Source organism: Ambystoma mexicanum, chromosome 3q, assembly GCF_040938575.1.
Source record: "Ambystoma mexicanum isolate Mex_15411 chromosome 3q, UKY_AmexF1_1, whole genome shotgun sequence".
Taxonomy (NCBI): domain Eukaryota; kingdom Metazoa; phylum Chordata; class Amphibia; order Caudata; family Ambystomatidae; genus Ambystoma; species Ambystoma mexicanum.
In genome coordinates, this window is record NC_090926.1 from 1,215,897,964 (window position 1) to 1,215,922,778 (window position 24,815).

General features: G+C 45.4%; 1 protein-coding gene across 2 annotated transcripts in view; it reads right to left on the reverse strand.

Annotated features, from left to right (window-relative positions):
* Positions 1-3,768: 3,768 nt before the first annotated feature.
* Positions 3,769-24,815, reverse strand: part of LOC138447764 (intercellular adhesion molecule 5-like) — a 251,513-nt gene continuing 230,466 nt past the window's right edge. For both annotated transcript variants that reach the window (XM_069604095.1, XM_069604094.1), the window contains one exon: positions 3,769-5,088. In XM_069604095.1, the coding sequence (XP_069460196.1) occupies positions 4,973-5,088 (116 nt within the window). In that variant the 3' untranslated portion in view covers positions 3,769-4,972. The remainder of the gene's footprint in view (positions 5,089-24,815) is intronic.

The following is a 24,815-nucleotide window of genomic DNA, read 5'->3' on the forward strand; positions in this document are numbered from 1 at the left end:
GTCTCAACTTTACTTCTCCTGGCAGCGCTGCTCCAAACATGTACTCATAACATCCAAAATTATGGGAATATGAAGAATACTTTTGTAACAAATTTGCTGTATAATGTTAGCTTGTTTTATCCAAAATATCGTAACCTTCTGATTGGATGATGCATAGGGTAATTTATAAGAAATACAGGGTCAAAACTATCTCATAAATAGCCCACTTGGATGCAAGCCGACAAGAGGATAACACACGCCTTTAATTGACAAACCTACAAGTGGTTAGTCCATTGGATAGCCATCCTAGAATATCCGCGAGAAAGTGTGACACATGAGATGAAAACCAGCACAAGACAACAAAAGAATAAAACATCTCCAGCTACTTGCCTCTTAAGAATGCAAACCATTGAAGTAGAAAGTGCTTCATCAGACTTGGCTTGCAGATTCTATCTAGCGAGCAGAGCATTCTCTTCCCAAGTGCACAGACTGTGAGCATAAGTTCAATCAAGGCTACCACACAAGGATGTTCCTTGATGCCCACATCTGCAGAATCTTCTTTCAATTACTCTGAACATAACCCGGGTTTGCCACTTCTGGAGACCAGCATCCAAGCTCACCATCCTGTTTAGGGCAAGGAGAAGAACTGCTTCTGGGGTTCTAGGAAAAGCCTTGAGTGGCACTAGATCCACACTCCCTAATTACTCTGTCAAGAGATGTTTTTTGTGTGGACTCTGTTGTAAGGCCAACACATATATGTAAGATTCCCTTACTCCAGCGACAACCCTCATAGTTTTCCAAGAGCCCAACTCTCCTTTTGGCCTAAGTGTAATAATGCATATTACATTGTCTAAGGATTTATTTGTATTGGGGACTGGGCATGCACACAATGCAAATTCTGTCCTCAGTCCCCCCCCTCTTCTAAAATTATATCCCCAATGCCCCTTTGCAATCCAATAAAGTATCAGAGTTCACTTACATCTCCACATCCAAATCCTGAGGCTGTACGAATGAGTATACATAATTCAGGGTTACAAACACATTAATGTTAGGGTTCTCTGATCATTCTTATGTTCCCAAAACACTCTTTCATTTTATAAAAAGAAGCCAGAACGCCTCATTGGTGCTATTTGTCACTTTTTCCATTCTCATGTCATGAGTGCACCAAACTGTCCTTTGTGGAAAGATAAAATTCCATCAGCAAATAGTTGATATGGCTATCCGAGGATTGAGAAGACAGGTGTAACATTCGTATTACGACTGCAATGTATGCTGGAAGTGATAATTGACAAAATAAAATATACAATTTTAACTGAAGTAGAAGACTCCACAACCTGGTCCTCTGGTCCCTTGAAGGGCTTGTCAAAACCCCGGCAGAGTTTACAGCAACCCCAAACCCCCACACCCTTATGGACAATCCACCCTCAGTGTGCTGGTGACCTTCCCCGCAACAATGTTCGTTTCTGAACACACAATGACAATGTATGTCTCTGAATACCAGCTTGGACCCCACCTCGGAGGAAGCCTTTTGCTGCAGCTCAACCTTTAATTTTGCCATCAAAAATAAAGGGCCCCGGTGATGGAGCTCTGGTTTCCCTGCCGGCAGCAACAGCTGGAGGCGCTCAAGCAGATGTGTAGGAGAGACAGCGACGGAGAGAGTTGGAGAAGCAGCGAGAGAGAGGCATATGATGGAAAGAGTGCAGTGAGTGCTATTTTAACCTGTCAACAGAAACACTAGAATGAGCCTAGAAACGAACAGACTTACCAACTCTTCCCCCACTTAGTTTTCAACACACTGAGCATTTAAAGGATTCGATAGGGAAGATCAATACTAATTTCTTAACTGGATGGCTTACTAATGGCCTAGAAATAGGGAGGTGAGTGGGCACTGCTTTTTGTATCCAATATCTGTTAACATACTCTATATCTGTAAGTTTAATAAAGATTATCAGTGTGTGGGGAGACCAGGGCTATGTAGCCTTCGGTGTGGGCGGCACACCCTATTACCCACGGGGAGTTATCATAACGTTCCAATATTTACAACATAATTCTACTGATTTCTTCAAAAATGTGTTGCTCGATTAGTTTGGTTATAAGAAAACTTGTATTCCTCGTCGCTGACTGCGATTCCTAGCGAAAAAAGCAAATGCTGTCCTATGCATTTCAGATAAAATATCCTTTGTCAGGGCCTTATATATGCCTGATAATTTGTGTCCATATAGTTATAAATATCCGTATATTCATCAGTATCACACATAATGACATATTGCTCACTGTTCTTAGAGAGGCACAGTTCCACCTCACTAATGATGCCCAACAAGGCCGAAACACGTATCTGGGGTTGCTGTGGGTACTCTTGTTCAGAGGAGAATTGCCTGGCATTTCGTCGTTAGACTGCCCCTGGGCAGGACAAAGACTGATATGCGGGGACATTTCTTCTCTGTGAAAGGGACAGTGAGCTAAAGATTTGGTAGAGTCTCTCCCAGGGGTTATTCACCCAAGAACAGGTCATTGGCTGTGTTCGGGCTGGTAGAGAGATTCCCAGACCCCACTTTGTTTTGCATAAATTAACTTTGGGTCTCACCCTAAGTTAACAGGGCGATCCAGACGTGGACCCCTTGCTCACTGTTCTTAGAGAGACATAGTTTCACCTCACTGATGATGCCCAACAAGACTGAAACACGTGTATGGGGTTACTGTTGGTACTCTTGTTCAGAGAAGAATTGCCTAGCATTTCGGTGCTGGACTGCCCCATTGGGCTCTGTTCGTGCTGGTAGAGACTCCCAGACCCCCCCCTTTGTTTGACATATTATAGCATGACGTGCCAAAGACGCGTCAGTCATTGTTCACCATAGTTCAAATTTAATTACGTTTAAATGCAATATAAGATGTATCCTATTCACAACAAAACAGGGTACCAACAAGACGTACGTGTACATGTAACACGGAAGATAAAATGAGAGGAAAACACAAGCCAGATACTCACAAAATACTTATGTAGGTTCAGTTCAAAACTGGTAGTGTACAGTATGCAAAAAAAAACAATTAAGATTCCATTTGGTCCTTTACAACCACACCTTTAGCACGAGTGCCTAGTTTCCCATGTTTGTGAACAATTCTTACTTCTAGAAGTATACTGCATGCCATCTAAAAGTGGATGTGTGCAACCGTTATTGTGTTACCATGTCCCTGTGCTATTTAGTTGTTAGCCGTGATATGCTGTTTGTGAGTAAGGCATATTGGCACCATGATGTGGTATGATAGGTTGTTTATAACGTGCTTATTACCCAGAGGTTTCTAAGCGCGGTCGCGCGGATCGACCCTGTGTTGCGCCGTGTCGTCTTGCTTCCAAGGCGAGCGCGTTGCCCCTGAGCTATCCTCCATAACCCTGTGCATGTTTTCGAGTGGTAGTAATTACAGAATCTGACCTTTTCGATGTGCTCAATGAATGTTCCAGCTGAGCAATCTGTTTCTAATGGCCTAGACTATTATGATGACACCAACTCCCATTGACCTTAGCCTTTCTAGTCCGTGGTGAAAAATCATGGGGGTGGGGTATGTTCACAACACCTGGAGGGGTGCCCAATGCTCAGCTTGGGGCTACACAGTCCTTCCTATTATGGATTACGACGCACATAGGAAAACTCATGAGACCAAAAGCTTCTATAAGAGCTTCATTTTACTCCAGAGGAAATAAGAAATTGGAGTGAGCCGGGAGAAATAATTACAAGCCAGCTAATAACACCCAAATTGTTGATTTTCGATTGATACTTTAAAAAAAACCAATACTTTCATCCAAGAAAGTTTATTATCAGTATAAAGCAGGACAACTACAAACCTAATTATTTGGCATTATTCCCGAGCTGAGCGATCCAGACATGCTAAACATTGAGAATGATTCCATCTCTACTTGTTTCTGATGAGCCTTCTTTTTCTATGAACAGTTCAGAAAATCTACATTGAGTTTAAAATGAGGAAGTCACCTCTCAGAATGTCCCGAATGATGGGAATGAGTTGCAATGCCACATTTTGTCACTCTGGAGCCGAACTTTGTGTAGTGTCTCGCATGCCCATGAGGGGAGACCCACTCATCTTTATTAGCATGGCGAGGAAGGTGACGTCACTGCGTGCTGGTTTGCGTGTGTGCTTTGGGCCATTGGCTTGAGGCTGAGCTGATGTTCATGGACGGGTTTATAGGGAGGAGTCTAACACAATAATCATTCGGGAGCCAAGGTTGTCTCGCGTCTCACTCGCCGGGCTGCGCGAGACCTGATGCTCGTCATTAAGGCTGTGGTGACATCACCGCCCTGCAGCTTACGTGCAAGTGTTGGGCCATCTCATCGACATGACACCAGTCCAGGGCTGAGCTAATCCATCGCGTCTTGCTCCACACCCAAAGGCTCTTCTTGGCAGATGGTGTGGTCTAATGACAGAAAATTTGAGCATGGGTTCCCAGGCCAGGACTCAAATGCTGGCTTCCCAAATTCACCAAACTGCGTGACACTGGACCATGCTTGATCTCCCTTTGCCTTGCTTCCAACAGCTGCTAACACTGGGTGTGCTCAGTAGCTGCCTGCACGCTGGAAATAAAGTATACAATATTTTTTTAAACCATAGCATTTCCATGTCCTGAAGACCAGTCAGGGATGCAGCGTGTACAGACCCAATCCTGAGATGGAGGACTTCACACCTGTGATAACCATGAAGGGATGTACATTGAAAGGAAATGAAGTCTCTTTAGCACAAGTGAGTTTCCTTATAAAAATCTTTATACATAATTTCTTAATACTTCGATGGAACGATACACCTGCATCTTCTGCCCCCCCCCCCCGCCACTCCCCGCACCCACCCAAAGAATGAGTGATATAGCCCACAATGGAAGCAGGCTTGCCTATGGCTGCCCTTAGTAGGAAACCCACATCCAGGATTGAGGGGAGAGGGCTCCCCACTCAATGCATCTCCAGGCTGCACAGTGCTGTTCTCCCAGAGGGTACTAGAAGAGATGGAAGAGCAGAAGTGCGAGCGTAGACATGGCGGCTGCAGAAAAAGCTCCTTTGTTGGATGGACGAGTTGTCGGTGTGGGAGGTTTCACACTTGTGGGAGGAGCAGCTGGAAAATAAAAAGACATCACAATTTGACCTCTGATGCCATGCAGATGGAGAGACATACTCTGAATACTCAAAAGAAAACCAATACTAATTACAATAATAATGATGTCCATTTCATAAGGTGTTTATGTGTAAAATATCACATTTTTATAGAGCGCTTCATGCTGGATTCCTCTCCCTTCTAAGCACTGAATGAACTCGGAAGCGTGAAGCGTCGAGACAGGTCTGCTGGGATTCGAACCTATGACCGTTGACAGCTAGAATTCACTTCTTAAGGACTACATCATTGCATATGTAACACTAGCTCCAGCAATTTTTTGCCATTTCATTGTATTTGAAATAAATTTCATTGCATTAGATTTTAAAGGAGAGTTCCGGGACTTTTTTTTTATTGTCCCTACGGGTCGGCCATGTGTTTGTAAGCATAAATCGGTAGATCGTAGGAAACTTTCCTATGGACCTTACCCGACTTTTCGCCCATTATCGCACTCGAAATCAGCCTCCATTTTGTGATAATCCTATCATTCCGCCGCATCGACCTGGCTCACCTGCCTTTGCGGCACTAAATCAAATCCCCCGCCCCTGAAACAGACTTTATCAAAACATTCATATTCCCCGCCTCTATCCGTGACGTGACTGAGCTGCGTAGGCAAACGCGCCCAGGCGTCTTCTACGCGACTCCACACAGACCCCGTAAATCAACACAGATCAGCTCACAATACAGCGCGCCACAATTCGGAATATGAAACTGTACTTTGAAATCAAACCGCAAGATTGTAAATGTGGTAAAGTACATTTATTTGACATCAAATGTTTAGAGAATATTCAGCGATTTGCATTTTTCTTTGCTCTCGATCCAAATTAGTTCGTCTTGAGGGAAGCGATGTTCGTGTGCAGTACACAGGGTGTTGGTTTACGATAAAAATAAGCTCTTCGGTCGCACTGATAATCGCATGGCTGTTCCAACAACCAGGCACTAGGCCACCACAACGGTAGGTATGTTGCATCTAACCGTTAGTACCGCGTAAGGGCATACTTGTACTTGGCGATCGTCCCATAAAATGGTCAGGGTGGTAACGTTGTTCACGCGGAGAAGCAACTGGCGGCTGTAGAACCCGTCCGCAGGTGTCTGGTACTCGTGACACAGACAGTAGTGAATGATGTACCTAAAAACATAAAAAATGAAATTAGTCTCACCATCAGATCCTTATTAAAATTATTCATTTCATAGCGAGGACAGCGCTACTGGGTGTACACAAGTGTTTAAAGGCGTGGCGAGGCATGGAGGGGGGGGGGAGTGGAGTACAAGGTAAGTAGCATAAAATAATAAATAAATAGGGCCAGCTGGTGGCAAGTGCAAGGTAAGTGCAGAACAAGTGCTGGGAAGGGGGGGCTGTAGGATACTGAGACAGTCCCCCAGTGCAGGGGTTGACAGGGAGGCAGTGCAGGTGGAGAGTGGAAGGGCCCAGGACCGAGGTCGCAGACAGTGGACCAGTTGTAGCAGGGGAGAGGGAGAGAGAAAGCAGAAGCAAAGAGGAAGGTTTTGAGGTGCTTCAGTAAAAGCAGATGTTTCTCCTCCAGATAGTGCGCGGTAGAAAACACTATGCCACATAGAACGAACAAGTACAACTGAACCCGTCTTTAAAGCCACTGTATAGTAATGAAATTGCGGTATAAACTCATCAAAAGTTACTTACATTATATTTGCATTTTCCATTGTGTCTCTGTGTAGGGCAGACCCGAAACACCACTCCTTCTTTGCCGACGTTACTTCTTCTAATGAACGTGGCTCATCGTTTCGTTTCTGAAATTTTATTCATTATCTTTTCTTAGTCTTTCAGGATGGTCCCGGCCTGTCAAGGTCAAATCACAATAGAACCTTATATTGGGTCGTGGGCCGTTCCGCCACCCGAGCAAAACATCAAAGCAGCTGACCTTCACTTTGAGCGAGCACACATTTCTAGTTAGCTCCAGTTAGTGTAAGGGCATCTTGTCTGCGTGCCTTTTTTTTTATTGTCCCTATGGGTCGGCCATGTTTTTGCAATACGGAAACATTCTATAATTTTTGTAAAAATGATTTATATTACTGTTTGGTTTAATTGCAATGGGCCTGCAACATGAGGAGACTCGAGAGAACAGACAATCAAATTACAATCATTTAAACCGTGATGTGTATTTCTCAATGAGCTCTGCTTTAGGTGGACATGGAACAGAGGCAATGTTGGGTGGCAATGCAGTTGTCCCCTGCATAGGTTCGTTCACCACTCCATGTATGTGCCTATCGAGGACATCTACGATAAGTCTCTCAATAAACTCATATTGCATATCCTCAAACACTGGTTTGATCACCCATTGTTTACTTCTTTTAGTGAAGGCCTTATTGTAGCGAAGCGTCCCTAAAGTTCCGGTCGTCCTACTTTGTTGACGGCCAACATTATGGTTATGTGCCAAGACCGCTAAAAGAGTCCGATTTATCATGCCTTCCATGCCAAAATGCAATCTTTTGGGCCTGTACTTGAGGCACATATTGTGGAACACCTCCAAATCTCCTGTGTGGCAGAATTCCGTGAGTCCCCTCAAAGCTTTTGTTATAGTTTTATCAAATACAATCTTTTCAATGGCTTTGTGAGTGGGTGATGAAGGAATCAACCACTTCTTCTTCCGTGCCTCCTCTGTGGACAAATGGCCATGTTCACATTTGTGGAAATGCTCATTTGTCGACCATCGATGTACGTTGCTACAGTGCAACATTACTGACCGCCATTTTTCCAGTAGAATTTCCAACGACCCTTCACATGTTTTTGAGCTCCACCAAAGATGGTTGCTGATTGACTTGGACCACTGTGAAATACCTTGCAATTCTTTTTTTTTACCTGCAGCAGACAATTTTTTATTGATTGATTTTGCAAGATGCCAAACGTCAAATTGGTGATTTATATTTTTGTACTGTTCTCTCATTGTCTTGGCAATTGAAACGTGTCTGTCCGTGGCTATCAGGTCGATCACCATTCCCCGCGATTGTAGTTCTTGCAATGATGCTACAAAGCCAACTTTCTCCATGGCCACTGAGGATGTACTTTGTGACACCTGCACGACCACCGAACTCACAATTTTCTTACTTTCCATGTCCTGAAAGTGGTAGGTGCAGTACTTGGCTGAAAATCCTGGGCTGTCGCACTGTCCATCACCGGCTAGCCTGAAGCGTTTGCCCGCGAATGTACTTTCCATTGACATTTTTTCCATTCTCCAAGCTTCGCTGATGGCTGGAAATAGATAATCGGTTTGGTATTTGTAGAACTGACTTTTCGCAATGAAATGGATTCCCACAAACTGAAAGAAATACTGTAACTTTTTAAAACTTGAACCACTAAAAAGTGCGGCCGCTGCACAAAGTAGATTGCCTGCTGGCAGTTGCCCCAGCATGGGTTGTGCAGACCATGCGAACGGATGATATTGTGTACAGGTGGCATGTATTTTAAGGTTAGTGCCTCGAATTGCACGAGTCACATTAATCAATGGCTCCCCACATACTTCCCCACCAACCGAATGCCCACATTTCATCATCATAATAATATCCATCAAACAGCTATCGAATACAATGAATTTGGCCTCTTTCCTTATACTGTCACTCTGCATCCCAGCTGGTTCGGCCTGTAACGTTGAGGACATGTCACTCGCATGAAAGGTACAATCTCTGATATCGTCTTCCGCTATGCTGAGTGATATTGATGGTGTTTCATTGTCGTCCACGTCATTCTCTTCCATTGCAACATCTGTTCCTTGTCCGGAGATGGGAGAAAAAAACAATGTCTTCAACTTTCGCGCGCTCTTATTTTTTGCGGGTGTGGATTCTGTGAATTGATCTCCGACTGCATCCAAACTACCAGGAGGACATTCACTATCAATGGCTGGTGGTGGTATAGCTCCGTTGTCAATCACTTCATATTCTTCCCATTGGCACGATGCATCTCCAGTCTCAAGTCCCTGCCAAAAGGTTTGACAAGCAACATCTCTCGTTCGCTTCACTGTCTGTGTAGATCTAGTTCTTACACCCACTCGCAACTAGAGGACAGATTAGAAAAGGGATGTTCAGTTTAAACACAACTTACAGTATTGAACTATTGACAGTGAAAGACAACATAATATAGTGAACAGGACACTAACCTTCTTTTGCTTTCTTTTCTTTGAAACTTTCTTGCCTCGAACTTCAACATCTGGACGCTGTTGCTCCGACTCGTGTGTGCATGTCTCCACTTCCTCTCGCGCTGCAACGACTATATTTTCATGATAAGCACATCCATCACTCACTGAGGCTCCATCGACTCCCTGAAACATAGAACTTTCATTAGTATGTATAATAATATTGAAAACACAAAATGTACTTGGGGACCAATACCCATACGTACATCTCAATAGCAAAACACGAATGAACGCATTGTGTAGAACATTCAAACGACAATAGTTCACGCATTGTTGATCTAGTTAGATTGAACTGTCAAGATCCATACCTCGGGCTCCGCATAGACTTCCATTGATGATATTATTGAAGATGACGCTTCAGCAACTCCCTGAAACACAGTAATTGCATTAGTATGCTTTTCTATTTTGTTAAAAAGAACATAAACTTTGAGCAGGCGTCAACGGCTCATCTAAATAGACCTGCACAAATGATCAGTTGTCTAAAATAAATAATGGATATGTAAATATGATTCGATTTGCTCGATCGTTGGAAGTGTCACCACCCAGAGATCTGCATCAACTACTAGGGGTGATGTTCTTGTAGAAGAAGCTCCGTCATCTCCCTGAAACATAGTACTTGCGTTAATAAAGAAGGAAGTATAGCGGATGTAATCACGTCATATGATTTCGCTTGATCGAACTGTCAGTATCCATACCTCGAAATGCATAAGAACATCAAGGGACGATGTAACTGCGGTGCACACTTCTGCAAGCTGTTGCGCCGACCCGTAACTGCATGCTCCCCCTTCTACTTGGACTAATGCTCCATCGACTCCCTGAAACATAGGACTTTCATTAGTAATGAACACAATATTGAAAAAAGAAGACAAATAGGAGGGCGACGACAGAAGGACATATCAATGGCTAAAAACGAAAGAAACATTGTGTGTAACAATCACGCTACAAGAATGCAAGATCTGATGATCTCCATCGATGGAACTGTCCGGAAACGTACCTCGAGCATCTGAGTGACATCTACGGTTGTCGTCAATGCGTTGGACTCCTCAGCATCTCCCTGAAAGACAGTACTTGCATTATTTTGGATAACAATAATTATAACTGAAAACAAAGACTAGAGGACGAGTACAAGGGTGTAGCATTAGGTAAAATAATTACACGATCAATTAAAACTATTGATTTACATGCCTAAAACAAGTCAGTGTCAGAATAGCTAAGTAAGATTACCCGATAGGCGCTTGAAGTGGCTGATGACTGCAATAACGACACGGATGGAGAATCTTCCGCCTTCATATTGAGTGGATACATAAATGGGGAAATTATTGTTAGCTAATGCTACACACTACCGCAAGGCCGAGAGATAAATACGTAAACTTGACTCACCAGTGGAGGGATGTGGACGAATAGAGTGGGAATAGCGGTTGAGAGCAATTTTCGCCTCGCTCGCGGTGTTTTCTTCTTTATTAGCAATGATGTGGAGTACATGTCTGGGCTAAAGTGCCTGCTGCAGATGCGGTATCGATCACCCCTCTTGTCCGCAAAGACTTCTAGGACTCTACTTTCTAGCTCAGAGGCTGGATATCCGCAATATCGGACCCATTCTCTTATCTGATCTATTGTCTTAGGGAAAACATGCATTATAGTACCTTCAGATTTGTTATGGGTCTTCGAAGGGCAACCGCCAATGGAACAGGCAGGCATTATGGAAAGTTCTGAAAAGTAAAGATCAACAATTCTCTATGAATACCAATGTGTTAAAACAGTAAATGACACATAAAAGGTTCAATGCAAGGTCCGTTTTGGTTCTTGGAACTATACACGTTATTCACATGCGGATAAGTATTTCAATAACTTTCAAAAAATAGAAAAAGTAATTTGACTAAACTCAGAACATGTGACTAGTTCCTTGCATGTACTGTCGTGAACGAAAAGAAAACATGGATGCAATTTGATGACTACTAGCAAATAGATATAAATTAAAAAATTGGACGAAAAATGATTATGGTACATGGACTTACCTTGACGAACAAACAGTTAGATGCAGGGATCAGAGTAGTTTCTTGTCGTAGAACAGGGAGCAGTTCACAGGTTGCAAACTGACGAGTTTGCTCAAAGTGGTCACGGAAGTTCACAGAGACGAAGAGCAGATAACCAGCACCTTCACGGGTTGACTAGCAAAGCGCAAAGAAGTTCTCATTAGAAATATGAAGTGGGTTATAAAGAATTCGAACCAGGGGTGTGTTTGTGAATGAATGACGTGTATATGTCGTGGCATTATGTGGATTGCAGGGGGCCGTCCAGCGTGAGGGGGATGCTTGGCAGGAGACACGGGGTCTGGAGGTAGACATGGGAACAACAAACCCATGCTCTATAGACCACTTTGAAGTGTACATGGTCTTTGGCACCTCTTGGCCTTTATCGCTCCCTGACAGCTCCACTTGCCAGCAGCGCAAGTACCCCGGTGCGAACTGCCTTTGATAGGGCGGGGGGTGGATCGGGGCGGTGGTCGTGCAGACAAGACACAGGAAGACTCGTGAATGGAGACACACTTATGTGGATTGCAGGGGGCCGTCCAGCGTGAGGGGGATGCTTGGCAGGAGACACGGGGTCTGGAGGTAGACATGGGAACAACAAACCCATGCTCTATAGACCACTTTGAAGTGTACATGGTCTTTGGCACCTCTTGGCCTTTATCGCTCCCTGACAGCTCCACTTGCCAGCAGCGCAAGTACCCCGGTGCGAACTGCCTTTGATAGGGCGGGGGGTGGATCGGGGCGGTGGTCGTGCAGACAAGACACAGGAAGACTCGTGAATGGAGACACACTTATGTGGATTGCAGGGGGCCGTCCAGCGTGAGGGGGATGCTTGGCAGGAGACACGGGGTCTGGAGGTAGACATGGGAACAACAAACCCATGCTCTATAGACCACTTTGAAGTGTACATGGTCTTTGGCACCTCTTGGCCTTTATCGCTCCCTGACAGCTCCACTTGCCAGCAGCGCAAGTACCCCGGTGCAAACTGCCTTTGATAGGGCGGGGGGTGGATCGGGGCGGTGGTCGTGCAGACAAGACACAGGAAGACTCGTGAATGGAGACACACTTATGTGGATTGCAGGGGGCCGTCCAGCGTGAGGGGGATGCTTGGCAGGAGACACGGGGTCTGGAGGTAGACATGGGAACAACAAACCCATGCTCTATAGACCACTTTGAAGTGTACATGGTCTTTGGCACCTCTTGGCCTTTATCGCTCCCTGACAGCTCCACTTGCCAGCAGCTCAAGTACCCCGGTGCGAACTGCCTTTGATAAGGCGGGGGGTGGATCGGGGCGGTGGTCGTGCAGACAAGACCCGTTTGCCGCAGGGCCTCACCAAGGAGAGGCCATCTAACTGAATGTAAGAGGATGGCTGCAGGATCTACTACATGGAAGGCAGGGGGGTGAGTTTATAAATACCTCACCCTCCCAGGAGAATATACACTAGATTCATTTAAAAAATCAAAACAACCATTGTTAAAATATATGTTGGGCTTTATTTTAGATTTTAATTAAACATAAATAATAAACATTACACATTGTAAAGTTGAGGTTGCAGCACATCGAGGGAAAATCCGCGGTATTGTCCACTGTCACTGGGGAAATGTTGTCTAATGGCAAGTACCGCACAGGCAGGTATTACTCTCCGAACGCGGTGTCCGAGCCTCCCGTGAAGCCACCAAGTGAAGCAACGATAGGCCACCAGCCTGTGCCACCTCTGAAAAAAAAAGATGCAAACTGTATTAAACTGACCAAACTTTCTTATCAATGTCGATTCAGGTAACACATGTCATTTTCCTTAGAAAAAAATTATATCTAGAAAATGCACTATATGGAACCAATTTACATGCGTTCCAATGATATGTAAATGTAATTTTATATGTGGGAGACGACCATGAAATAGTGGTGGCATCACTGACATCACAAACAGAGTATACTTACTCGTTACTCGGATTACGCGGACGAACAGTGCCACGAAGTTCGTGCATAAGCACCATCATCATCCTCAACACTGTCCGTGAGAGGCAGGCTTCCCTGAACTCTGGCAGCTCGGTGATGCATTGCGGACTTTGCTCGCCTTCCTGCTGACTTTGCTCGCTTTCCGAAATGTAGGCCAAGCACCCGGAATTTTCACGGCAGCAGCAGTTCTCCTCCTCAGTTGGCATTAGCTCGCACCGATTGCACGTGCACCAGGTGGAGACGCCGTCCATGCGACATGGTCCAGGCTCTTCATCCGTTGACTGGTCCTCCCAACTGCCGTCCGAATCCCCATCGTTTTCGCGTGCTTGCCTTTCCAGTAGTTCTTCCTCGGTGTACTCGGGCTCGTACATATACGGCATTATTGTGGCCATTGTGCGGTAAAGATAGTAAAATAATTTATAGCGGTGGTACTGGTATCTGTTCACACGGGCTACAAGCGGCGAAGGTAGCTGACCAGAGCACTGAAACGAGTCACAGAATACTCAAAGTAACACAGAGAGAGGAATGGAATCGAAAATCTGCTGCTGTATGTTGTGAAACGGTCTGTTTATACTTATTGGGGAAAGAGGCGTCCTGCCATTTCCATGGCAACACGTCAATAGCTGAGGCGCAGCGATTGTTGACACGAGACGTGCTTGAAATGGGCAGTACGCGTCTGCTGATGTCAGGCTCAGGGGCGGGGGATTTGATTTAGTGCCGCAAAGGCAGGTGAGCCAGGTCGATGCGGCGGAATGATAGGATTATCACAAAATGGAGGCTGATTTCGAGTGCGATAAGGGGCGAAAAGTCGGGTAAGGTCCATAGGAAAGTTTCCTACGATCTACCGATTTATGCTTACAAACACATGGCCGACCCGTAGGGACAATAAAAAAAAAGTCCCGGAACTCTCCTTTAAGACCTCTATTAAAAAAATAGAATTTATTACAAAAAATAACCTCATTAGATCCCACAAATCTGACAAGCATCTGCTCTACTTTGCAATGACCGCACGCGGGGGAGCTGCTTCTCCAATGCAAGGGTTCAACATCTGCTCTGCTTCGCAATGACCGCACGCGGGGCAGCTACTGCAGCAGAGAGCTGCATCTCCAATGCAAGGGTTCAGCATCTGCTCTGCTTCCCAATGACCGCACGCGGGGCTGCTACTGCAGCAGAGAGCTGCATCTCCAATGCAAGGGTTCAGCATCTGCTCTGCTTCCCAATGACCGCACGCGGGGCAGCTACTGCAGCAGAGAGCTGCATCTCCAATGCAAGGGTTCAGCATCTGCTCTGCTTCCCAATGACCGCACGCGGGGCAGCTACTGCAGCAGAGAGCTGCTTCTCCAATGCAAGGGTTCAACATCTGCTCTGCTTTGCAATGACCGCACGCGGGGCTGCTACTGCAGCAGAGAGCTGCTTCTCCAATGCAAGGGTTCAACATCTGATCTGCTTCCCAATGACCGCACGCGGGGCAGCTACTGCAGCAGAGAGCTGCATCTCCAATGCAAGTGTTCAGCATCTGCTTTGCTTCCCAATGACCGCACGCGGGGCTGCTACTGCAGCAGAGAGCTGCATCTCCAATGCAAAGGTTCAGCATCTGCTCTGCTTCCCAATGACCGCACGCGGGGCAGCTACTGCAGCAGAGAGCTGCATCTCCAATGCAAGGGTTCAGCATCTGCTCTGCTTCCCAATGACCGCACGCGGGGCAGCTACTGCAGCAGAGAGCTGCTTCTCCAATGCAAGGGTTCAACATCTGCACTGCTTCCCAATGACCGCACGCGTGGCAACTACTGCAGCAGAGAGCTGCATCTCAAATGCAAAGGTTCAGCATCTGCTCTGCTTCCCAATGACCACATGCAGGGCAGCTACTGCAGCAAAGAGCTGCAGCTCCAATGCAAGGGTTTACAGAAGGAACCACCTCCTACATGACCAGCAAGCAGGCTTTCCGCCTGTGATGGAGACCAAGTTAGCTCTGTTGGGGCCGATGATCTATGGAGAATAGCTGATGGTGGTGATCCCCACGTCCTTGGCACTGCTGGATTTGTAACTCTTGGTTAAGTGGATCACTGGGTGCTTCTTGATGGATTTGGATTTAAGACCTCTATTAAAAAAATAGAATTTATTACAAAAAATAACCTCATTAGATCCCACAAATCTGACAAGCATCTGCTCTACTTTGCAATGACCGCACGCGGGGGAGCTGCTTCTCCAATGCAAGGGTTCAACATCTGCTCTGCTTCGCAATGACCGCACGCGGGGCAGCTACTGCAGCAGAGAGCTGCATCTCCAATGCAAGGGTTCAGCATCTGCTCTGCTTCCCAATGACCGCACGCGGGGCTGCTACTGCAGCAGAGAGCTGCATCTCCAATGCAAGGGTTCAGCATCTGCTCTGCTTCCCAATGACCGCACGCGGGGCAGCTACTGCAGCAGAGAGCTGCATCTCCAATGCAAGGGTTCAGCATCTGCTCTGCTTCCCAATGACCGCACGCGGGGCAGCTACTGCAGCAGAGAGCTGCTTCTCCAATGCAAGGGTTCAACATCTGCTCTGCTTTGCAATGACCGCACGCGGGGCTGCTACTGCAGCAGAGAGCTGCTTCTCCAATGCAAGGGTTCAACATCTGATCTGCTTCCCAATGACCGCACGCGGGGCAGCTACTGCAGCAGAGAGCTGCATCTCCAATGCAAGTGTTCAGCATCTGCTTTGCTTCCCAATGACCGCACGCGGGGCTGCTACTGCAGCAGAGAGCTGCATCTCCAATGCAAAGGTTCAGCATCTGCTCTGCTTCCCAATGACCGCACGCGGGGCAGCTACTGCAGCAGAGAGCTGCATCTCCAATGCAAGGGTTCAGCATCTGCTCTGCTTCCCAATGACCGCACGCGGGGCAGCTACTGCAGCAGAGAGCTGCTTCTCCAATGCAAAGGTTCAGCATCTGCTCTGCTTCCCAATGACCACATGCAGGGCAGCTACTGCAGCAAAGAGCTGCAGCTCCAATGCAAGGGTTTACGGAAGGAACCACCTCCTACATGACCAGCAAGCAGGCTTTCCGCCTGTGATGGAGACCAAGTTAGCTCTGTTGGGGCCGATGATCTATGGAGAATAGCTGATGGTGGTGATCCCCACGTCCTTGGCACTGCTGGATTTGTAACTCTTGGTTAAGTGGATCACTGGGTGCTTCTTGATGGATTTCCCATCCAAGCAGGGGCATAGGCTTTTTTGAGTAACAGGAACAAACCCTTTGATCTACGGGGTACTGTAGGGGTCTGTGCTGTGCCCAGACCCCCTAGTATTAATGACCGAGTAATGATTGCATGGGATTTTAACATACATTTTTAATCTCACATGGAGATGAATGAGCTGCAAATGGAATCTGGAATGCATCTTTTCCCACTAACCTCAACTAAAAAGATTAAGCAATTTTTTTATGAGGGTGACTTTTGCTCCTGCAATGGGCATTGGGTCGTCAATGACCCGGCAAGTCCTACCTAACTATCGCTCCTTTCCTGAGCAAACTCCTGGAAAAGCTGCCCATCTCCCAGCTTAATCTTCACACTGAATCTGTTGGTTGTCTCCATGACCACTTCTTGCTCCCACCTGTGAGGCTAAAAACCTCGGATCATCTTCGACTCAACACTCTCCCTTTCTCCTCACATCTCTGACGTCTCTAAGAAGTAAAACTACCAACTGCACTTCTTCAGAGGTATTCTTACTTTCCTCTCCTTCCCCCAGAAGCTCACTGTCTCTAGAGCTCTGGTTCTCGCTAGGCTGGACTACTGCAACAGCCTCTTTCTAAATCTGCCTGCTTCTACTCTGTTATGTTATGTTAGATACACTTATAACACGCCCATACACTCGAGGGCATCCTAGTGCGAAAAGGAACACAGCAAGCCATAAACAAGCAGAATGGAATCAGCAAAAAAGACTTAAGTTTAAGAGGGAGACTGTTCCACAGCTTACCAGCCACTCTCTGCAACTTATCCAGGACAGGACTGCGAGACTTGTCCTTGGCCTCAAGCCCAGGGATCGTATCTCACCAGCACTGAAATCTCTTCATTGGCTCCCAGTGGCTGCTAGGATTAAGTTCAAGACCAGCTGCATTGTCTACAAGGCCTTCTGGGGCCTGGGTCCTCAATACCTCCAACTCTCTCTTTGTAAAAACCTTCCTTCCTGAGCTCTTTGCTCCTCCACCTCCAACTCCCTCAGGGACAGTCGCTACTCCAAGCAACAAGTTGGTGGTAGATCTCTTTCTTTGGCTGGGGCCTCCCTCTGGAACAGCCTCCCTGCCTCTCTGAAACTTGAGGAGAAACATCACCAGTTCCGGAAGCACCTCAAGACCATCCTCTTTGCTTCTGCCGTCTCTCTTCCTCTCCCCTGCTGATTTCCTGTCTGATACTGCACTGCTCACCTGGCTACCCTCTTCTATATCTCAAACTTGGGAAAATGGCTGGCACAGAGCGCTTACTTTCCCCTGAGAATTGGTCATGCTCCTATATCGTTTTGTTTGACTTAACTCTGGTGGAGCTTCAAGGATCACATATCTTTTATTTCTATATTTATAGGACCTGAATTTAGAATTGAATGTTGAAAAGACAAACATGATCACCTTGGAGCCAAGGCTTACAATAAGCAAATATACATGGTGCATGGATTCACAAAAATTGGAGGAAGTATCCACGTTGAAATATGTGGGTGTTACGATTAGACATCGCAGCCCTAAGAGTGACACGAAGGAGATTCATTTAACTATTGCATATTCGACACAATTGAGGAAAATAGATCATAAATATTGCAAATATCCATAAAACCTTTACTAAAATATTATAAAGGAAAAGTAGTTGCTTGTCTAGCCTATGGTGCGATAACTTCCCCTGCATACACTGCTTGTTCAAAAATTGAAGGAAGCATTTGGAAAAAGGGGTTTGAATCTACCTCGGGGGACGCCAATCCCTATTATTCGATTTGAGCTGGGTCTCCCTTCCTTTCAAGCCTTGATGGATTGGAAATCATGATCAATATATTTAAACATTATTTACCCTCCCACTGACACCTTATATGGTGCCTTTAAGGAATGCATGATCAAATCCTCTTGTCCGATGTTGAAGTGCAGTGACAAATTATTAGATAACCCGTCATTAGTAAAAAGAATAAAAAGAGTATGGTTTATGGATTGACTAAAGACAACTGACCTGTGCAAATCGAACAAACCTTTCGGACACTCTACTACATTTGGGAAAGCGTACAACACAAATATTCCTGATCCAATGAAATTCCCCAATCGTAAAAATCGACTGATGTTTTTGAAACTGAGATTACATTTAGTGCCAACTATGGAGGTGTTGGGTGCCGGTCAGAGATTAAACAACTGCGGTCATGCGGTCATGTACATTTTGTAGAGGGGTGGATTATGTTGAAACATTAGAACATCTGTTTACTCTAAGTCCTTTAAATTGTACAATGGAAATGTGTTTCACTCACTTCATCTACAGTCAATCTAATACTGCTTACACAAACTTCTGGTTCCGTATTATGTGTCAACCTCTCTGACGATTGCTACGTTGAAGTTCATACAAAATATTTTAGGTCTTGTTGAATCAGAGTTTTAATAAACTAGAATATGACAATTGAGATTTTAATTGTATTTGCATTTTTGTTTCTTCTTTTGCATGCTTTTGTTTCTATTTTTCACTTTTGAAAGGTCTATTTATTGAACCAAATTGCAATAAAAAATACAAACAAATTGCACCTTGCTATATGACAAGAAATTGCAGCGCTGCCTAGGCTTAAATACCAACTACAATTACAATTGCAACTACAAAATAGAAAAATTGGGTCATCTTGGGCAACTCATTTAATCTCATAGTGCTTCTCCAAATATCAATCTCAAAATTGTCACCACCTAACTAACTGTAATTTAGTTATTAGCGTATTCCCTACTAAACATCCTCACTCAATGACTGGCAATACTGTTGGTTCATATATAGAAATAGTGACCATTGGTATATTGCACACCACAAAGTAATTTATTTGGTGACTCACTTGTGGCAACACCACTTGAAAACCCATGGAATTCTTCTCTTCTCAGTCTACGAATGGATACATGCAACTTCCTGATCACCTTTAATCCATAGCCTTGATCTATGTTAAGGTATGCTTTCCGTCCTCGTTGATTCCAATCTGTCTCCTGTACCTATGCTTGGGCACATGCACATTCTGTGAGGGCGGTAATCTGTATTGCACATCTATGATAGGATGAGTGCACTTTCCTCATAGCTACTAATGCCTGTTCTGTATTTGTGCTGGAGCGTGTATAACTGTGTCATGGCTGAAAAACGGAGTCCTGTAGCCATGCTAGGAGACGCATAACTTCTAGCAGCTTCAAGACTCACAACAGAATATTTGTTAAATGCACATTCCTCATGAGGTCTGTGTCTTTTGTGAGGGGTCAGAAATGTGAGGCGGACAACTTTGTAAAGAGTTTTCAACATTAGCCCTTTTATTAACTAAAAATGTTGGATAAACGCCTCACTATCCCTACCCTGGTGATGATTTCCCAGCCTAATATAAACTAAAAGAAACACTCTAACAAAAGGATAACTGTCACAATATGGCCACTGCCTCTTATCATAACCTGGGTGACTTCCCCTTCCCCAGGTCTGAGCAAGGTTTTGCCCCACAGTTCAAAATAAATCAGGAAATCCTTGTTTGCCACAAAGTTCGAACACAGTTCTTAAGACTTTAAACTTGATAACACAAGTTCTGTTGTTTAAACAATGCACCAGAAACTAAGTGTATATTCCGATGCCTCCAGGAGTAAGAACAGGTTTCACATTTATCTTCTCCAAGTAATCAACTATAATTGTCTTTGCCAGGATGATTTGCCACAACGTTTGTTTCAAAAGAAATTGTAATGCTCCCACAGTAGGTTTAATACGTTGTCTTGGGTAGAACCACAGTTCAGCACTTTCATAGACTACTACATGGTTTACACCTATGCCAGGCCTTCTACATCCGCAACTTTACATACGGGTTTAATCGCCGGCCCGTTTACCATTTCACAAAAGAACAAAGTGTGCTTCAGTGGTAACCTCCAACTTCGACTAACAGCGACTTCTCTAGATTTTGTCTGCATAAAACTTTGAATCACTTTCGGGGAAACAAGGAATCACATTAGTGCTCTTTATGACTCCTCTGCAGTTATGCTCCTCTCCCTCTGGATAATCTTCTCCAGAAGGGCAGCCTGTCTGCCACCTTTCTCTTCCCTCTACACCAACAACCAAATAGTGACCAGGATATGCTCTTACTCTGTTTCTGTCTTGGCTTTGGCAATGTGTGTTTATATCATCTGATGATCTATGTTTTACAACGCATGAACAGCAAGTCTTACAACTCTTGGGGTTTCCAATCTTCCCCTCTCGCCTTGAGCAATGTTTTTTGTATTGGTATTGTTGAGGTTTTTGGGCCTTCCACCAACGGATTTTGGGCCTTCCCCAGCGTGTTTTTGGGCCTTCCACCAACTCACACGCTTGCTTTCATAGTCACTTTGTTTCAATAGGCATAACTCTTGTGTATTTTTCGAAGAGTTCTGCATTCATAACTGTTAATACTGCTTCTTTCACTTAGTGAAAGTGAATACGCGGATGGTGTCGGAACGCTCCAGAGTCACTTTTAAGCTGTGAACTCGCTGTGTAAGTCGCTCACTCCCGCTCCGCTTGGTGTTTGCAGGTCTTCGGTTGTTCTGGCTCCTTGCAGCCAGGCCAACAGCCTCCTCTGGTCAGCCTCTGCCCACGCCACTCGAAATTGGAACTTCCTCTGCTCCGGAGAGTCTCAGGTGCAACGAAGCCACCTGAAGCCTTTAAAGAGGGCACACCTTCCCTCGCTACTTCTGCTTCCCTCTGGGCGAACTCTTCACAACAAACCTTCAATGGGCAAGCGTCCTTTTCTCACGCTTCTGCACAACCTCTGCAACAGGGATGATGGAAGGCAAAGACCCTCTCATGACCCAGCCTCTGCATCTGGTGTTACAGTGGTACCGGGCCTTCTCTCGCCTTCAGCTTTGCCCTTCTCTGCATACACGACATGCACTACTTTCTCCTCTCCTGCTGATCTCGCTGCTCCTGCTTCTTTAACTGTTGTAATGCCTGTACCTGACAGGGATTTTTAAGCCTCTCAGTCTCCCTCAGATGTAGGTCATCTACATTAATTAGTAGACCGCTCCTACAGCAGTATTCCTCTGCATCTCTCTTCCTCGTCCCAGTACTGAGGGAATTCTGGGAGCTGAAGTCCCAGTCAACAAAGTTAGTTTTCTTAACCTTTTCTTCTTCGTTGATTTGCTCTCCACTCTCTACAACATTTGTTAATGGATTAACACACAAATTATTCATCAGCCTTGTTTGGAAAGAGAAATAAGGCTTTTTAGAATTTTGGCAGTTGTTATTCACAAACTTCCTTCCATTACCCCTTTTTAGGTTAGGGTTCTAGCTTTATGGGTTTGAGAAGTGATTTTATTCCTTTTTATACCATAGGAGTTCTGGATGATTTCACCCACATTAATATGTTCAATATGTGGAATAGATGGGTTAATGTGACAGCAAGCAATTATATGATTTGTCATTTGTGATACGACTTCCCTAGAGGAAGGCAAATACTGTGTCTCACCCCATGGATTCCTCTCACTTCCCTGAGCCTTTTCTCCTCCTAGGTGATCATCCCTCAGAGCATCACCCCCAGGATTGGGATCAGGAAACATCTGCCTTACCCTGGCCACCTGGGAAGAGACTTTAGGCAGGGGTTCAGTGAGGTATCTGTAGGATTCTTCACACTATGCAGGGGCATGTGTACCATTTCATACAGGTACTGATCTGTGTCCTGCTTTTAACTACAGCGCACATATAGCTGATGTTGCTCTTCAAAATTCATGTGTCTAATAGTCTCACGCCAGCGTGGATAATGGAGGAAGCGAGACTTCAAGGGAGTTGCCTACTTATTTGAGTGGCTTCATATCAAAGGCTGCAAAGGGGAGGGTGGGGTGCAACCAACAATTCCTAGGTGCCTACATTTTGTGACTCAGGACTTAATATGCCCCTACCTGTGAAACTCACATCCATCACCCACCCAAGAGGCTGCACTGGAGCTGTCCTTCAGGACATTTCTGAAAAACCTACTTCAAACAAACTTTAATTCTTACATCTCTCGAGAAAAATGCAATGGACTCCAGCTAAGGAAAGTCCACCTGAGAAAACATTCAACGTAATGTAAAGGAAAGTCCACCTTGGGGAACACTCACTGTAATGATCAGGGGAGTCCACCTGAGAGAACACTCACTGTAATGTACAGGGGAGTCCATCTGAGAGAGTACGCACCATAATTTATGGGAAAGTCCATCTGAGAGAACACTCAATGTAATGTACAGGAAAGTCCACCTGAGAGAATCGATGTAATGTACAGGGAGTCCACCTGAGCGAACACTCACCGTAATGTACAGGAGAGTACACCTGAGAGAATCGATGTAATGTACAGGGAGTCCACCTTAGAGAATACTCACTGTAATGTACAGGAAAGTCCACCTGAGAGAATCGATGTAATGTACAGGGAGTCCACCTGAGCGAACACTCACCGTAATGTGCAGGAGAGTACACCTGAGAGAATCGATGTAATGTACAGGGAGTCCACCTTAGAGAATACTTACTGTAATGTACAGGAAAGTCCACCTGAGAGAATCGATGTAATGTACAGGGAGTCCACCTGAGCGAACACTCACCGTAATGTACAGGAGAGTCCACCTGAGAGAATCGATGTAATGCACAGGGAGTCCACCTGAGAGAACACTCACTGTAATGTAAAAGGAAAGTCCACCTTACAAAACACTCACCATAATGTACAGGAGGGTCTGCCTGAGATTCCACCTGATAGAACACTCACCGTAATGTACACACGACTCCACCTGAGCGAACACTCACTGTAATGTACAGGGCAGTCCACCCTTAGAGAACACTCACTGTAATGTACAGGAAAGTCCAACTGAGAGAACACTCAACGTAATGTACAGGGGAGAACACTCACCGTAATGTACAGGAAAGTCCACCTGAGAGAACACTCACCGTAATGTACAGAAGAGTCCGCCTGAGAGAACACTCACCATAATGTACACAAGAGTCCACCTGAGAAAACACTCACCGTAATGTACGGGAAAGTCCACCTGAGAGAACACTCACTGTTATGTACAGACAAGTCCACCTTAGAGAATACTCACTGTAATGTACAGGAAAGTCCACCTGAGAGAACACTCACCGTAATGTACGGGAAAGTCCACCTGAGAGAACACTCACTGTTATGTACACAAGAGTCCACCTGAGAGAACACGCACCGTAATGTACACAAGAGTCCACCTGAGAGAACACTCACCGTAATGTACACAAGAGTCCACCTGAGAGAACACTCACTGTTATGTACAGACGAGTCTGCCTGAGAGAACACTCACTGCAATGAACAGGGGAGTCCACCTGAGAGAACACTCACCGTAATTTAAGGGAAAGTCCACCTGAGAGAACACTCACCGTAATGTAAGGGAAAGTCCATCTGAGAGAACAATCACTGTAATGTACAGGAGAGTCCGTCTGAGAGAACACTCACCGAAATGTACAGGGGGAGTCCGCCTGAGAGAACACTCATCGTAATGTACAGGGGAGTCCACCGGAGAGAACACTCACTGTAATGTACAGGGGAGTCCACCTGAGAGAACACTCACCGTAATGTACACACAAGTCCACCTGAGAGAACACTCACCGAAATGTACAGGGGGAGTCCGCCTGAGAGAACACTCATCGTAATGTACAGGGGAGTCCACCGGAGAGAACACTCATTGTAATATACAGGGCAGTCCACCCTTAAAGAACACTCACCGTAATGTACAGGAAAGTCCACCTGAGAGAACACTCACTGTAATGTACAGAAGAGTCCACCTGAGAGAACACTCACTGTAATGTACAGACGAGTCCGCTTGAGAGAACACTCACTGCAATGTAAGGGAAAGTCCACCTTAGAGAACACTCACTTTAATGTACAGACAAGTCCGCCTGAGAGAACACTCACCGTAATGTAAGGGAAGTCCACCTGAGAGAACACTCACTGTAATGTACAGCCGAGTCCGCTTGAGAGAACACTCACTGCAATGTACAGGGCAGTCCACCCTTAAAGAACACTCACCGTAATGTAAGGGAAAGTCCACCTGAGAGAACACTCACTGTAATGTACAGACAAGTCCGCCTGAGAGAACACTCACCGTAATGTAAGGGAAAGTCCACCTGAGAGAACACTCACTGTAATGTACAGACAAGTCCGCCTGAGAGAACACTCACCGTAATGTACACAAGAGTCCACCTGAGAGAACACTCACGGTAATGTACGGGAAAGTCCACCTGAGAGAACACTCACTGTTATGTACAGACAAGTCTGCCTGAGAGAACACTCACTGCAATGAACAGGGGAGTCCACCTGAGAGAACACTCACTGTTATGTACAGACGAGTTTGCCTGAGAGAACACTCACTG